This window comes from Vidua chalybeata, chromosome 1 (genome assembly GCF_026979565.1).
Source record: "Vidua chalybeata isolate OUT-0048 chromosome 1, bVidCha1 merged haplotype, whole genome shotgun sequence".
NCBI classification, from domain to species: domain Eukaryota; kingdom Metazoa; phylum Chordata; class Aves; order Passeriformes; family Viduidae; genus Vidua; species Vidua chalybeata.
In genome coordinates this window covers 55,306,586-55,322,645 of record NC_071530.1, presented here as the reverse complement: position 1 = coordinate 55,322,645, position 16,060 = coordinate 55,306,586, and the positions used below count along the sequence as shown (strand labels likewise).

Here is a 16,060-nt window from a genome sequence, read left to right as displayed (position 1 = left end):
ATTACATACAGTCAAAAGAAAGCTCATAAAAATGGGTTGTTTTCTTCCTGCAGATCATTTTATCTGATTTGGCACCAGGAGGAAGAAGGACAGATTCACGCAGTTTCCTATTGCAGCGGTTTCTTTTGTGAATAACTCCATTTCACTGTATTGCCCACAAAGACAAGTTAAATTCTGTCTTTACTGCTAATTTTGAGAAAATGGTTGTCCATTGGGTTAATGGACACCTTCAGGTATTTAAAACAAGTGACTTATATCCATTATTACCTTCTAATAGCTGTACATTGGGCATACTAAAAGCAAGACACTTAGCTGTAGTGATTATGAATCTTTTAGCCTAGATTTCTGACATAATTTAGGTTTTGTAGGCTAAACAACAGAGATTATTTTTAGTTGTCGTTAGTTTTAAAAGATACCCAGTGGCTTCATATACTTGAAAGAGTTTTTTCATGGTCTGTGAATTCTTTATCTCGGCTTTTGGTAAAAGAATTGTAAATCTGAGTTTAAGTTACAAAATCAGAGGCACAGAAATACTATTATGTATGTCACGCTTACCGTCCACAGATCCCATGGCAATGTCTGGAAAAAGTAGTGAAAAAAAGAGCTTGTCAGAAAAATACCATATCTGTACTGTATGTCCAACATGCTACATAACAATGCCCATTAAATAAGAAGAGAGAACTTATTTATATGCATGCTTATAGTACATACATATTTTATATATTAGCACATATCCATGTGTTTATGTCTATGTATGTATCCGCATAATACTTCTTTTTATAAAGGATGGGAAGTATGCAATGCATTTTGGTATTTCCCACTTCAAAGTAGTTGTTGCTTTCCAGTAAACTCACATTGCTGTGTGCATGAGTAATGGCCAGGTTCAGAGCTGGGGACTGAGTGACTTTCAATAGGTATACGAGACTCTGTAAGATGTCAGCTTTAAAGAGCTTACAAAGTTGGGGTTTTCTAGCCAGTTAAAAACGACACAGCTATCCACTAAGAATAAGTGGGCTTCCTCATAACACTGACACTAGAAATGAAAATGGCATACTATTTGGGAAAGGAAATAAGAAAGTTGACCAATATTTTCTTTTTCTTGTCCAGTCTGTTAATTAATGCTAGCGACCTCTCAACAGAAGAGCTAAACAGAATGAATGAAAAGCAGCAGACTTCATGCCAAATATTTACAGCCTACCACATGAGATGGAACTCTGCTGGTTCATATCAAAAGAGAAGAGAACCAGACAAGTCTAGAAAGGTCCCTTCTAATGCAGCCATAGAAACAGAAAAGCAGTTGAAAGAAGGACAGACCAGGGCTCACCTACTGTGGTTGGATCACCCTGGCAGAGCAGTGGAGGGAGGTAATTTATTAAATTAATAACAGACAAGTCATGCCAGGCCTTCCAAGGCGTCATGCACAGATGACTACTCCTGTCTTCACATCACTACTTCAGCTGTTTGCTGAATGGAAAATATCCATGACGGAAGCAAAAACTATACACATATGGAAATACCATTTAAGGCTCTCTTCTTAATCTCCCTGCAAGCACAGGGCTCTGCAGCCACAGGTTTCATTCTCTCTATACTGCCATAGTAATGACCCTGTCAACTCCAGTGAGAAAAAGACCCAGACTGCAGGGCTGTCTTCCCTTCTAAAATTACAGTGTTCTGGCTCATCCACAGCTCTTGTAGATGTGGGTCATCCTTTCTCATATGTCTTTGTTCTGCAGAAAGGTGAAAGGAGTGAGTAAAGGTGCTCAGTGAATGCTTCCTATATCCCTAACTGAAAAGTTACTATGTAACTTTTTTAAGACAAATTTTCTACACAGAATTACATTCTGTATTTCATGGTATACTTGAATACAAAATAACTTTTTCACTAAAGTAATAAACTTTTCTACAATCTGTACAATAGGATGTCAGAACAAATATGTTTTGTCATAAAAATTAAGTATCTTTTGTTTAATGATCCCACTGCCCTAATCAGCATTATTATAAAACAAGCTGAAAGAGTAGTTAGCAAAATCCCACTTAGTCTTTTCTGTCACTGCTGAATGCTATGGAATGTCACTTGCCTTCCCCTTCCTTTTCTCTGTTTAGAGGGAGAAAAAACATAATAAGTAAAATGCACAAAGCTTATGCTAGAATGGAACACTTCTCATAGCAAATTGCAATAGGAAAATTCAGCTAATGTTCAGAGTGTTGACAGTGTATCACTTTTCTGAGAGCACATACCCTGACAGAGATCACTACCGATCTCATTACATAACTAGGGCTTCACACTGAATATGAAATTAATTAACTGAGGTAGAGATCAGCAGAGAATCAGGACCATCTCAGTCTTAAAGCTTCTTGTCTTTTCACTCCTTTCCCAGTGCTGCATTTCTGAACAGCTGCTAAGTCTTCTCATGTCTCACAGAACTAGCCAGATTAATGATAGGTCTTGCTAACAGTGTATTAACATTGCTTCTTTGTGTACAAAACAGTGATACAGACATGCTGGCCATGAGATCTTCCCTACTTTGCTACCTGCCCTCTGGGTAGTGAGGGTGAATTCTAGATTTTAAAATAGCATGTCCTGTAGGACAAGCCAATGAATATCATCTTTTCTTTTTCATATTGCTACAAAAAACTACCATTACAAATATTACTATTGAATGTAAACTTTCAATAACACAACATTCTACAAGAAAACACCCTATTCCATAACTCTAATTTTCCTTGAGGTTAGGTCTGAAGTAGATTAATAGCAAAAACACTCAGATCATACCACTGCTTGATACAGAAACTCCATCACAGTAAAGCAACTGCATGCTGACTCCAAGAGACCTAGGTCCTCTAAGGCATCTTTCCAGACATGAAGAATCAAAGGTCAGAAAAGTTGTCAGAAAAACAAGCACTGGAGAATAATAATATTTACACTAAGAGTTATTCTAACAATGGAAAATAACAGCATGCTAAAGTCAAGGCCAAGGTACCAGCAACCATTCTCATCAGCAGACATCTCATTTTACCACCTAACAATTTCCTCTCCCTTCCAATACATCATCAGGTACATGACTACTGACAAGGAAGAAGAAGGCTGACTTGTGCTTCTCAGAAAGATAAAGTTTTTCAGATACTTCTTGTTAATACACGAGGCAAATATTTTCTACCAAAATGGCAAACAGATACCTGAGACATGGGTGAATGACTAACTCCCGTTGATACAGCTACTGGCTTGAAAGGGTCGAAGTCCAAATCCAGTAACGATTCCTCTTTCTTAGCTTCAGGTACTTCATTCTTTTAGAAGAGAAATACAACTCTTGAAAAACTTATCTTTTAAAAGCTGACCTGAGCAGTAAAATATTAACATAATCAAGAAAAAAACCAAAACATCCCACAGATTTACTAGCTGTGGTGCACACCAGAAGGGGTGGGAGCTCTGAAGATTGTCCTGAGCTTTAGTATAAGTTTTACTTTAATGAGATTCACTCTTACGATGTTTTTGGTTTCTCTGTACTAGAGCTTTGTCTTTTCAGGCTAATCAGTCACAGCCCTGTGAAAGAAGCGTTGAGTGCATCACTTGATGGTGAAGGCCCTTTCAAAGTACTTTGAGACACACATCAAATTTAAAAACTACATAAATGAAACCCAATGTCCATACATTCTAATAAGTTAGTCTCTCCCCAAACACAAACATTAGTAAAAAGCCAATACAGAAGGATCTAAATGCATTTGAATTAAGTTTTAATTCTGATTTACAATTAATGCTGTCTTTAGCTCTAAACTTTAGCAAACATCTGATAGTAGGGCACTGGAAGGTTGCCCAGTAAGGTTGAGCACTGGAAGGCTGCCAAATAAGGTTGCCCAGAGTAGTCATGGATGTTCCATCCCTATAAGCGTTCAAAGCCAGGCTGGATGGGACTTTGAGCAACCTGGTCTAGTGACAGCTATCCCTGTTCGTGGCAGGGATCTTTAGGATAGATGATCTTTAACGTCTCTTTCAACCAAAACTATTTTATGATTCTATGATATGCTCTTATTAAACTGGATTACATGGTAGAGTCTTTTTGGTTTGCAATTAATAAATTAGCCAAGGCTTCTGAGGTCACTATAAAAACATATACACATATATATGTTCAATGGGCTACAGGTCTTTTCTGCTATAAATTAACCTGAAAAAACTATTAGTGTGTTTTAACATAAAATTCTAATTAGTGTGAAACTATAGCTGAGATTTAATTATCATTAATTGTAAATAATCTAGGCAAGCATCTTGGTATTGCTAAGAAGTACTGCCTACTTCTAGTTGTTCAATTGAACAGTGAGAGAGCTTGTATGACTGGGCAAGTTTATTGCAATGTGGCATGTATAAATCCAGCAAAACTAGGAGATAATAATAATAATAATAATGATGACAATGACAGTAAAATAAATGAGCAAAGATTTCTGTTATTAAAACATTTAAGAGTATAAACGCTCCAAATTACTGTTACTATTGGTAAACAGATGTTCCAAGTTAGGTAATTAATGGATTCCATTATGCCACAAAACACCTTAACTCTCCATGTCACCTGCAAACCTGGTCAAAAGAGCTCCTCAGCTCCTGTGTTAGGAAGGACAGAATGGCCTAGAACTATTCATTCAGTCTGTAAGAGGTGCTAGGGGTGATGTGAGAAGGGGTGATATCTCTAACAGTGTGAGAGGCACAGGGGTTTGGCTACTTCCTGATTCTTCAGGGAGGCAGGAAAGCACTTGGCAGCAAAGTTGATGGGGGCAAATGTAAAATAAAGAAGTGGTACTGCCCCATGTGGCACAGGGTCCAGCTGGGGACCTTCTTGGCTTCCAGTAGTGTGAATGTGAAAAAGGTACGCATGCTGAAAGACTGAATAAATTTGTGGCAAAGTAGTCTGCTGAGGCTTACTAAATAGGTAGAAATCATGTTGAGGAAGCCCCAGAGCAGCAAATGAATGGAGGCTAAGCGACTCAAGTAGAAGAGGGTGCCAGGAGTACCAACATTGCTTGACTTGATCTATCTTCTTTCTTTGGCCTTCTGGCATCACTGGTGATGACAGATAACTGGTCTGATACACTGAAGTCAGTGTTATAGTCTCACACTTTAAAAAATCAAATCCACCACTCCCACCAGTAACCAACACTACGTTCATTCTCTGATGCCTTCCATCGAGTGTATTTAGATTTCATCACACATGCTCTTGAGGCACTAATACTCATATGGTTATACAACTTGATGAAACAACAGCATTTGCTGGCATATAATCAGAATTGGATGAAGACAAAAGATGTCTCCTTTCACTGAGGTTTGAGAAAGGTTGCTACCTTTGGGGACTGAATCAAATTAACAGGAATCTTACTTAGGCCATAGACCAGATAAGGTATTGGAAGTGACAGGGTACTGATCACTGATAGCAAAAGTTACCCGTGCCCCTCAGACCAAAATGAAGAGAACACTCAACTTTAGTGACAAAGGCCCAAATAAACATACAGAGTACCTAAGATACCACATTACAGGGAGATGCAGGAGAAACAGCAACCTCAGGAAATCCCTCAATAAGGGACAAAGCTATGACAAGAAGGTCTGCCAAATATGCTGTATTTATTCCACCACAGCATGATAAAGCATGAATAAATTAAACATTTGAAAGTGGCAGCTGTGGCAGAAGCAAGGCTGTACCTCTCAGAGGTATGTAAAAGGAATGAAGAAGGCACAAGAAACGTTCAATGACAACCAGAACTGTTACCCTCTCTCTGTACTCAGTCTGTACAAGCCTTAAAATAGCCTTAGCAGTTATGGACCATTCACTTTAGAGCTGTCAGGCACACTCAGACACATTATGTATCTGTAGGGGGCATATAAAGGCATACAATGTCCAAGTTAGTAACTGGACAGTAGGGAGAAATGTGATGTGAAGAAAAGAAGAAATAAAGGAAGGAACACACATTTTTGTATGATCCTTTCATCTGGTGACCCAGATATTTCATCTTCTCACCGCCTTATTTTACTAGGTAGTAATTAAATCCATTTTTGACAATGAATAACCGGATGTGTAAGACACTGTTGAATCAGTGCACAAATATTCAACAGCATCAAGCAGAACTGTCTTTCACCATCTTGCACTAATGCAGCAAATGCATCAATATTGCTTAGTAAAGAAGGAGGAACAGCAACAATTACAGGATATTTGTGTTTCAAGGAACAAAAGTTTGGTCTGTTTGTAATCCTCTCCAAAACACTGTACTAAAGCAGCAAACTCTACTCATCAGTCTGTTGGTTTTGTGCCTCTGCATGAGTGTCTGGGACACCAGTGGTGGTCCCTTGGGAAGTCCTGTACCATTGGCAGGCTCTGCAGGCCCAATAGCTTTCTCCATACTGCTCAACAAGGGCTTTGGGAGTATAGGAGGAGCCCTAAACATCAAGAGGAATAAGTCCGTATTTCCTGTGGATTTCATGCTACATATTTTCCTTAACTGGTTCACATACACAAGGATACAAAATCTATACATCACATTATTTGGGTATGTCTGTACATATTCAGAGATCTCAGATATAGTAAACATGCTTTAGTGATGCCAGTGGGTTTTGTGGAGGGAAAAGTGCAGATAATTGATGAGAAGGTGGCCAGGGAATAGCTTAGGATACTCCCTGGTCATTGACTGTGGAGGAGTCACTCACTAAAGGGAGATCCATTTTCCTTGAGAGACAAGGAAAAGATTTCAGTTCTCAGAAGCACACCCACTTTTATTATGCCATTCCATTTCTATGCCAATGTCTTATAGAAAGGTTGAAAGGATTCTGGAAATGTGATTAACACTAACTTAAAGCCTTGTTCTGGTGTCATTTCTTAATGGAAAAGCAAACCAGTTTCATTTCTGCTTCCCTGGATGGCCTGACGTATGCATGTTAGTTGGATACAGTATTTAATGCAAGGGGCCATATCTAGCACAGGGTACACCAACTCTAACCAGTGATTTCAAGGCTCATGTTCCTAGAGTAATTAATTCCTATGAAGTCAGGGTACAGTGATGCAAAAGATCTGCTATCTCCCTTCAGAAAGAGTGCCTATCAGCAGCTGCATTCTGGGAGTAGCCTTTAATTCCTTAATTGGATGGACACTTAACTATAAATAGATTATCTCAGATAACTCTCAGCACATAATGCAACCTTGATGCATTTAAATCTCAAACATGACTTTATCACAGTATTTTCAGTCACACCTCTCAGGAAATTGCTCTTTTTTTCAATATGTTAGCTGTGTTAGCCTTTTTGAGTGATTATGTGTGACCTATTCAAAGGCAAAACACCATATGTGTAACTCTTTCAAGATAACAGAAAGTGGTAATTGTGCCTCTGCCTTGTACCTTCACCTTCCTCCTCCCTCCCTGTGAAGATCAGCTCCCAGGGCACTATCTTGGAGAACTTAGGGTGATTACATGATTGGACCTCTACACAATTCACTGAAGCTTACCTGTGATGGGGTTGTCACATTGATTTCTGGGACAAAGTTGTCGTCAAATAGGTTAATGATGTTCTCCTGTTGCAACTCCTTTGTGGGTGTGAGTTTAGGCAGTGGTGGGACTGGTGGACATTTTCTCAGCTAGGCAGACAGCAAAAATGTCACAGACTAGTTCAGGGATACAAGAAAATCTTTAAGCTAGACCTAAACAAATTGTCTTAGGTTTTTACTTTGGCTGTTTCACCCAATAAGCCTTGGGAATAAGCTATGTATTGAATGGAACTGTTTAGCTGTTCACCACCAAGCACTTGGAAATAAACATTATGGGAAGTGCAAAACAACCCTATGTTTCAAACTCATTAAAACTCAAGGTTTCAGATTTGATACAAAAGCTTTGGTTGTTTTTTTTCCTGCTGCAACAGGCACACAGCAAAAGACACTAGCTCTTCTATGCGGCCCATAGCTGGAAGGGTGATACTGCACAGAAACAATGCCTCTGCAGCTTTTTGGCTTCTTGAGTTCATCTGTATTTAGCTTTGGGATTTTGTCACTGCCCATCTGTTGCTAGCCTTAGAGTGTACTTAATGCTAAGACCATAACATCTCTGGGACCTATAGCACTTCAAAGGTGCTTAGTTCACTATATTCCTCCTGCTCTCCAGAGATTCACATAACTATGACAAACTAATTGCTTGGAATAACACCAAATAGTATTGGATAATTTTTAAATCTATCAAAAACCCAAAAAAATAAGTCCATAAAAATAATCCTCAGGTGGTATAGTGATCTAATACCATTGGCACCAATGAGGCTGAATCCTACCAGGTGAATACTCAGGCAGTGAGCTATCACATTTTGGGAGACCAGAGAAAATAAGCATGCTCACTAGATACAAAATAAATTTTCTTCTGATGTGCAGACAGCATAGAAACAGCAATCAGCACAGAAGCTATCCCAATTCCAAAAACATCCAGAACATCAACACAAGTCTTCGATATGCACACAAAATATCATATACAACTCATGCTACAGATGGAACTGATGAATGAAACCAATTCTTATTTTACCAATACCAGTGGGAATAGATATTACTCCATTGATTATAAATGTCAAACTTCCCAAACAGTGTTGAGAACAACCAATAAGACTTTAATTATCAGTAATTAGCATAGCAGTATTTCAGCTAGCTTTATTTTTCATTGTTTTAGAGATTGGCCAGATCAGTGATACTCATTGGCTAATTTTTCCCAAGGTAAGCATAAATTTGAAGATGAATGAAGAGCAGAAATATATATTGTACAAAAATTCACAAGGAGGTTTAGAAATAGGCTTTTCAAACTATCATTACTGGTATATGGGCCTTTAGAGACAATGCAACTTTTTAAGAAGTGTTTTGCTTTCTCACTGCAAGTCCCACCAATTCACCAGGCACTCAACATTCCTTCATTCCCCTAATATAAAAACCATTTTTTATTCATGTTATGACACAGGGATGAACAACTGATGAACAGAACAGACTGCAACAGAACCAGTAGCCTCCCTGCCACTACTCAGTCACAGCCTAGATGAAAAATCCACCACGTACATCATCTCAGCTATCTTTCACTACACAACACATCAGGTCCTTGTGTTAGGTATCTCCTTACCTGTGTTGGTGACTTAGGTCGGACTGGTGCTGGAGATGCTGGTGCCAGCATATGATTGGGACTCACAGTAGGGCTAGGTAGGGGAGACACCTCCTCTGGTGGTGATGGTGTTTTTGCAAAGCGGAGTGGACCTGAATCACTAGACAGAAGCAAAGGAATGGCAAGGACATATATATCTTGCTGACTTATTACCTTGAAAATTGGATGCAACAGTTGAACTGCATCCCTGATATAATGTCAGTGACCAAAAAGAGAGTACACACTGGAGATGAACAAAGCCATTATACAGTGACTAGAACTAAAACTGCAATTAAAGACAATTAAAATTCAGTGTCAAAGGAAGTTTTAATTTTGAATTATCTTGATTTTTGGAACATTTGTTTACCTGATCATTGTAACTTGAAAAAAACAAAAGTACTTGCATTTTTTCAGATTCTATACTTGAAATACCATTTCACTTATAAATTTATAACTATTATAAAATGTGAAATGGATTTACTGTCGTCATTTCACACACTTCTCAGAATAGAACACTCTGAAGATAAAAAAACCCACAGGAAGGCATAACAATGAATACTGCAAATAATTTTAAAAGCTCAGCAAGTTCAGAAAGGTTTCAATAAAACAAAACACAGCCAAGATTATTATAAAGATATCACTATTTAGAAGGACAAATCGCAACAATTATAAACAAGCAGCAGTCTAGCGACTTCAACAGAGCTCTGCTGATACTAAGAAAAGATCTGATGAAGTCATAGAAAGCATCTGCACTTCCCATGAAAGGACCTAGTGCAAACACTGAGAAAATATTCAGCTACCTAGATATGACGAAAGCTTACAATGAGGGAGGCTATGAACTACAGTACTCAACAACCACAGTACTCAGTAGAAGCAACTCCTACACATCCTCAGGGAGAGCAGAAGCACTACCTGATTGAGACCACAGCATAAACATGATCCTAATGCTAAGAAAAACTGTTCTTTGGAAGGACAAACTTAGCTCACACTCACCACCTCTTTCTGTGGAAATATTGAAAGAGAAAAAATAAGCAGTCATTAAGAAATTTATGTTCCAGGGTACAATATTTGCCTTCAGGACAGAGTATTCAGTACCACACAAGTTCTTAAGATGTTTTTTTTATGCAGTTATTTAAAAGAAAGATTAGATATTGTACTTGTCTAGTATCAATTTCTCATGCATGTAAAATGAAAAGCTGTTTTATCTCATGAAGACTCACTTATGAGTCTTTTAGAGTATCATCACTAGTAAGGGAAGTCAAATCTATCCAGATTTTCACACAAGGCTCTGCAAACAGTACAGCAAAAGACAGCAACAAAGTAACTGAAAAAAGGGATTTTTAGAAAGCTTTTTAAAAGTAAGTTCACACTACATTAAATGACATCTAGTAATTTGCAACAAAAATAATTTTGTTGCATAATTTTTTTTCTCCCATTGATGGAATGAATAATTCAGAGGGAACAAGCATGTGCATGTTGGACATGGTCTAAAAGACACAAGTGGATAAAATGCACTTGAAATCTTCCAACACTACATTATTTTACATCACATAAAAGTGTTTTACAAATCCTTTATGGGAACATAGTCCAGACTGTGAGTCCATTCTAAATGGGTGAAAGTTAACAGCTCCAAAGGCAATATGTAATATACAAGCATAGATTATCACTGAAATACAAATCCTAGTCATGCACTTATAAAGTAGTTCTGAAATTTGCATTATGTCAGAAGTTGCAGATTTCATTCTTTGTTCTTCCAAAGATTAAAACAAATGGAGGAATGTCTTCCTTCCAGATTTTTGAGGCAGATGTTATGTTTGGTTAGTCTTAATTGTTGCTAATCTACCTCCATCTTGAGGGCAAATTAGCAGTAGCTACGGGAGGAACCACTTTAATTTTTATTTATGCCTCAACATTATCAGGCTTTTGCGTTATAAACCGATTTTCTGACATTGGGTGGAAAATTTCTACATGGGCTGAATCCTAACACATGCAGAAAGTGGCTAGCACACATGAGGGGGTACAGACGGCTGACATCACAGTCCCTAAGTAGGCAACCCCTTTAGAGAATGTCGACTTCGCCTGACAGACAATCAGGGCAGACAAAGCTTCCACGATTGGGCTGCAAGAGACTCTGCAGGCGGGGAAACCCCTACTGTCCTGGTCACGTTCCCCTGACTAGCCAGTGGTCGTCCCATAAGGAGCGGACTATTGGAGGAGCCTAAGCACATAAAAGCATTTAACCGCGGTCCAACCACACCCCGCTGTCTCAGTTTCTGAGCCGAGGGGCTCGTCTAGAGGTTTGCCTGGGTCGGCCCCTGCTCCCTGCGGTCTTGTTTTTTCCCTGACTGTCTGCCCTGTCCTTATCTGTTCCGTCTACTCTTCTAAGCTTCGCCGCTTCCCCGCAGCAGCCTGCCCGCCGCTCCGCCCCAGCGCCCGCTCCCCGCGCGTCCCACCGCCCCTCGACACGGAACCGTCCTGGCTGCGGCCATGGATGCTGCGCTCTCGCGAGAGCTGCGCAGCCTCACGCGGACAGGGAGCGCATGCGCCACTTGCCGATGGACGCCGCTGGGGCACCCCGGATTCTGGTGGTAACATTCTGACGCTGACCTCCTTTCTCTCTCTTCCTTTCTTTTCCCTTCTCTTCTTAACTTTCTAGCCCTCTCCAGTAGGGACACAGATCCTTCTTTATCATTAAATAGGTCTCAAATTTAATGTTTGCCTCGTTTGTGCTTGATTTTGTCCAAGAAATCCATTAAAAAAACTCCCCTTAGAGTGGGATGTGAAAAGCTGTATAACATTGTTCAGATTGCTTCTGACTAGCTGGGATTAAATGGAAATTCAGGTTTTATATAGTAACTCTAAATATCATTGTGTCTTTATAAGTCTCGCTGTTTTACATTTCAACCTTTTCTACACATCAGTATTACAAATAAAATTATGAAAGTGAAAAATCAGAAATACTGTACTGGCATCGACTGACCTTTAGAAAACACCATCTGATCCTTCTGATTTTGTGCTTTAAAACAAGATTTTGCTTGAAAGTCTTTAAAAATACGGTATTTCGTGACATTCTCTTTATTTCAGCTTTTTTTGCTTTATGATGTACCCTCAGATCTTTGCTTTTCCACAGAAGTAGAAGAGATAAAAGCTGACGTTCAAAGTTTGGGATTCTGACCTAATAATAGGAGCTAAAAATATATCTCAATATTTCAAGGCTTTAAACAAGTTATGAGAGTTAGCAACATAACTTTAAACTAAGCATCTAAGAATAAATGAGCTATTCTCTTAGTTGGTGCAAATTGATGTAACAGTCTACAATGAACTTGGCTAAATTGAAACAGCCTTCTTTTTTTTTTTTTTTTTGTTTTTGAAAGGACTTTCTAGAAAAATAGTCAGTGAAGAAGGAAGCTTTGCATATTTACTCCTGTTGAGAAGAACCTAATCCCAGATACCTTCATCTACCATCCTGAACAAATAAAGCCAGTTACCATGTGTAGATATTACACATAGTATAGGTGATTACTACATATGCTGAAACCCACAAAGCCTACAGCAATGCAATTCATTAAAAAGGTAATAAATTCACCTTGGTGCCCCTTGAATAGTGAAGGCCTTGTCTGCATGCTGATCCCCCAGCTTTGTCATCACTTCATATAGTTTGTGACATAACTGTGAAAATAAAACAGTTGCCTGAGTTTATGTGAACAACTATAGTCATGATTAAAAAGATAAATCTGGTTTGATAAATGGTAACTTGATAACTTAATGTTACTCTATAAATCCTTCCAAAAATTCTCAGTGCCATGTATAGCAAAAGCCTAAACAGAAACCCATCAAAATCCATAGAATCAAAGACAATAGCAGTTCTTAAAAAACATGAGCTGTTTTTTAGAGAACAAGTTCACAAGTATGGCTGACTGCTTTGTAAGCTCTGATGAAGGAGGTCATCTGAAGTTTAAAGCAACATGGGCAGCCAAGATCTGTGTTTTCCCCTGAAAAATCTAATACTAATTTTTACAGAGCTTCAGTAAAGTGAGTTTTCAAAAAAATTTGGTTCCAATTTGATATAGATAATATGCTACTATTTAGCCAGGTACACTCAAAAGATCCTCAGTGAGACTGCTTGATTTGCCTAACAGTCACAAATAAAATATTGCGTTGCTGACAATGCATATAGCAGACTTGAAGGGAATGTTTGACATGTTTTTTTTCTACTGATTAAAGCAAAGAGGTGCTTAACAATTGGACACAGCAAAAATACTGATGGCAACAGTAAATTGTCAAAAGTGGAAGTGAAAATTTAGTGCTACAACTGATAATGCACTGCAATCCAAAATTGCAGGGGCTGCTCCTTCCTTAAGGAGAGAACAAATATGGCAAGTAGAAATGAATATTATGATTATAGCACAAATCTAGATCTATGGCAAATTCTCGTGTGTGCCTCTGCTAGATTTTTACTATAAGGTATTTTTTAGCTGTCATGTGTATCATAATCCATTATACATGAGATAGTCAGTTTTACTCACTAAAGCTATTTCCTTGTGAAACTTGGCTTCAAGGCTGGATACATTTTTGAAGGTGTTCACATAGAAGCCAATTCGTCTACGAAAGATGGCACAAAGAAACGAAAAAGAGAATAAAAGGTATGTGTGGGAGGAGCACAAAGGCAGATTAATTAACTGTTTTCTGGACTACAAACAACATTCTTGACTATTACTCTCAGCAAAGCAAATGATGAAATGTCAGAATTTCAGACTAATTTGTTCATGATTATTTACACTAGTGATATGTATTTCCTACCATCTAGTCAACAAAGTTGAGACTACTTCACATCAGATGTCTTCAGCGTTTTTTAAAGAAGAGTGGAAAAGGATGGTCTCAACTACAGCACAAGCACAGGGAAGGCAAGATGCTCTGGGCTTCCATCTCCTGCCAGACAGCACACAACCATTTCTTGAAAGCAGAAAGGTACCATTCCAGGAGCCCCTGTGCCCAAATCTTATCACAACATCAAGGTGATGCAGTTGCATCTTCGGTCAGCTTTAATGTATACAGCTCAGTACAGCCCAAGTGTGGGTGTCCCAAGCTCAGCTTTGAAACACATGCACATGTATATAAAAGAAAATAATTTAATATAGACTAGACGTTTCTGTGCATTTAGTCAAGAATGTGCTTACTTGAGGTGAATTATTGCATACTTATTCATTTCAAAAGTAGAAGCTGTTTTCTTAGGTTTTGTTTTATTCTTTTTCCTATTTAAAACTTCCATGTATAATTTCTCCCAAATTTGAATAAGCCTGCAAAATGTCAACTCAATAATTAATTTTCTTCCTGAAGAATTTTAATAATTAAAATAAATGACTCTGAAAGCAATTGCTTAGTAAATTATGTGTATTGCTCAAATTAAATTCTACCTCTCCCTGAGACTAGCTACTGCTTTTTATACAAAATTTACTGAAGTAAAAGGGCCCTCACTCTAAGTCATTCATATGCAGTTTTACTTTTAGTAGGCCCATAAAACAAATATCCCTAAGTGCTAAGAAGGTTTACACTGAAATAGGCAGAAACACAGCTGGGAAATCCTCTGTTGGTCTGAAATCTAACAGGATTAAATTTAGAAGGCAGGGAAGACAAACGATACTTCACATTTTCATTCCAGATTGTCAATTGTTAAAGAACATAACACACTAATGAAATGCTTAATTTTCTACTGCTTTTGTTCTCCCATCCATATTGTCTGCATTTTGTATCAACACAATTCATGATTAAACATCTTGACTGAATGACCTATGCCATCCAATCATTTAACATCACAACATAATCAGTGCAAAACTTTAAAATGTGTCTTCTGGTGTAGTTATAATAAAAAATGACCTATAAGTAGACCCAAATCACCACAGACTACTCTGTGCTTTAGTATAATTATTTAGTCACAAAATGGAAACCTTTTTGCACCTCAGAATGAAGATATGCTAATGAATCTTAAGTGCCAACATACATTGGAAAAAATAAGCATAAATACACTTATATTACATATATTTTTGTAGTACTTGCATACATTTTATTATTTCAGAAAGGTAATGGATGGAATCGTCAAGAATCTAGCAATCCATTTTCTGTCAGCTCATTAAAATCCTGATTCCCTTTCCTTAATCCCCATTTAAGACCTTGCATACAATATCTCTCTAGGCTTACCGTGACCACAGAGATGGCAACTCTTCTTGCAAGTCAGTGTTAAACTCTTCGAACACTTTCTGTGCCTTTTGAAATTCTTCTTCTGCCTAAACCAAAATGAAACAGATGACTTCTAAAATCACTATGACATAACAAAACCAAAATTATTTTTGTGTTGTTTTCTTGGTGGGTGTTTTATAATTTTTATTAACAAAGGATGTTACTCAGTCTCACACCATGGAGGCCAATACAGGATTTGCTGTCCCTTCAGTCTCATCAAGAGAGCAAGTTAGGTCCCAAACAGGACCCAGTGAAAGAGGCTGAGCCTGCCTATCACATGAACCAAAGTACTCAATACACATTTATGCTTAGAGATACCATTATTTCTAAGGGAGTAAAAGGAAGAGAAATTTTATGTTCTGTACAGAAAAAAATACCACCCCATCTCCCCAAGTCTTCTGCCAGCATGTTTCTGATTGTGCTACCTTGGTGATTCTGCCCTCATCTTTTCTTTTTGAGCTCTGCAGGGCTTCTAGATGATGCCTTGCACTGTCGTAGTCCACTAGCTTTCTGCTTCGTTTTGCAATGCGAGTCTGTAAAGGGGTAGAAATGAAAGTAAATATGATGAGCAGTTTTAAAAAAGCCATTTTATTTATGCTGTCAATTTAGTTTTTGACATATTTTTATTCTCCCTTCTCTGTTGTTCATATCTGAATTTTTATATCATGTAGGAGGAACACGGAAATGGTAAAAATGACAAACT

General features: G+C 38.1%; 1 protein-coding gene and 1 long non-coding RNA gene across 4 annotated transcripts in view; one reads left to right on the top strand and one right to left on the bottom strand.

Annotated features, from left to right (window-relative positions):
- Positions 1–16,060, bottom strand: part of AMPH (amphiphysin) — a 136,514-nt gene that overhangs the window by 25,556 nt on the left and 94,898 nt on the right. For all 3 annotated transcript variants that reach the window (XM_053935430.1, XM_053935413.1, XM_053935422.1), the window contains exons 6-13: positions 15,783–15,890; positions 15,319–15,404; positions 13,650–13,725; positions 12,710–12,792; positions 9,106–9,244; positions 7,473–7,601; positions 3,178–3,285; positions 556–579 (exon numbers count right to left, since the gene is read on the bottom strand). In XM_053935430.1, coding sequence (XP_053791405.1) covers positions 556–579; positions 3,178–3,285; positions 7,473–7,601; positions 9,106–9,244; positions 12,710–12,792; positions 13,650–13,725; positions 15,319–15,404; positions 15,783–15,890 — 753 coding nt within the window. The remainder of the gene's footprint in view (positions 1–555; positions 580–3,177; positions 3,286–7,472; positions 7,602–9,105; positions 9,245–12,709; positions 12,793–13,649; positions 13,726–15,318; positions 15,405–15,782; positions 15,891–16,060) is intronic.
- On the top strand, positions 11,596–14,852 carry LOC128784132 (uncharacterized). The gene is made up of 4 exons (XR_008429372.1): positions 11,596–11,711; positions 12,498–12,696; positions 13,683–13,766; positions 13,931–14,852. It is a non-coding gene; the product is annotated as an uncharacterized LOC128784132 (long non-coding RNA).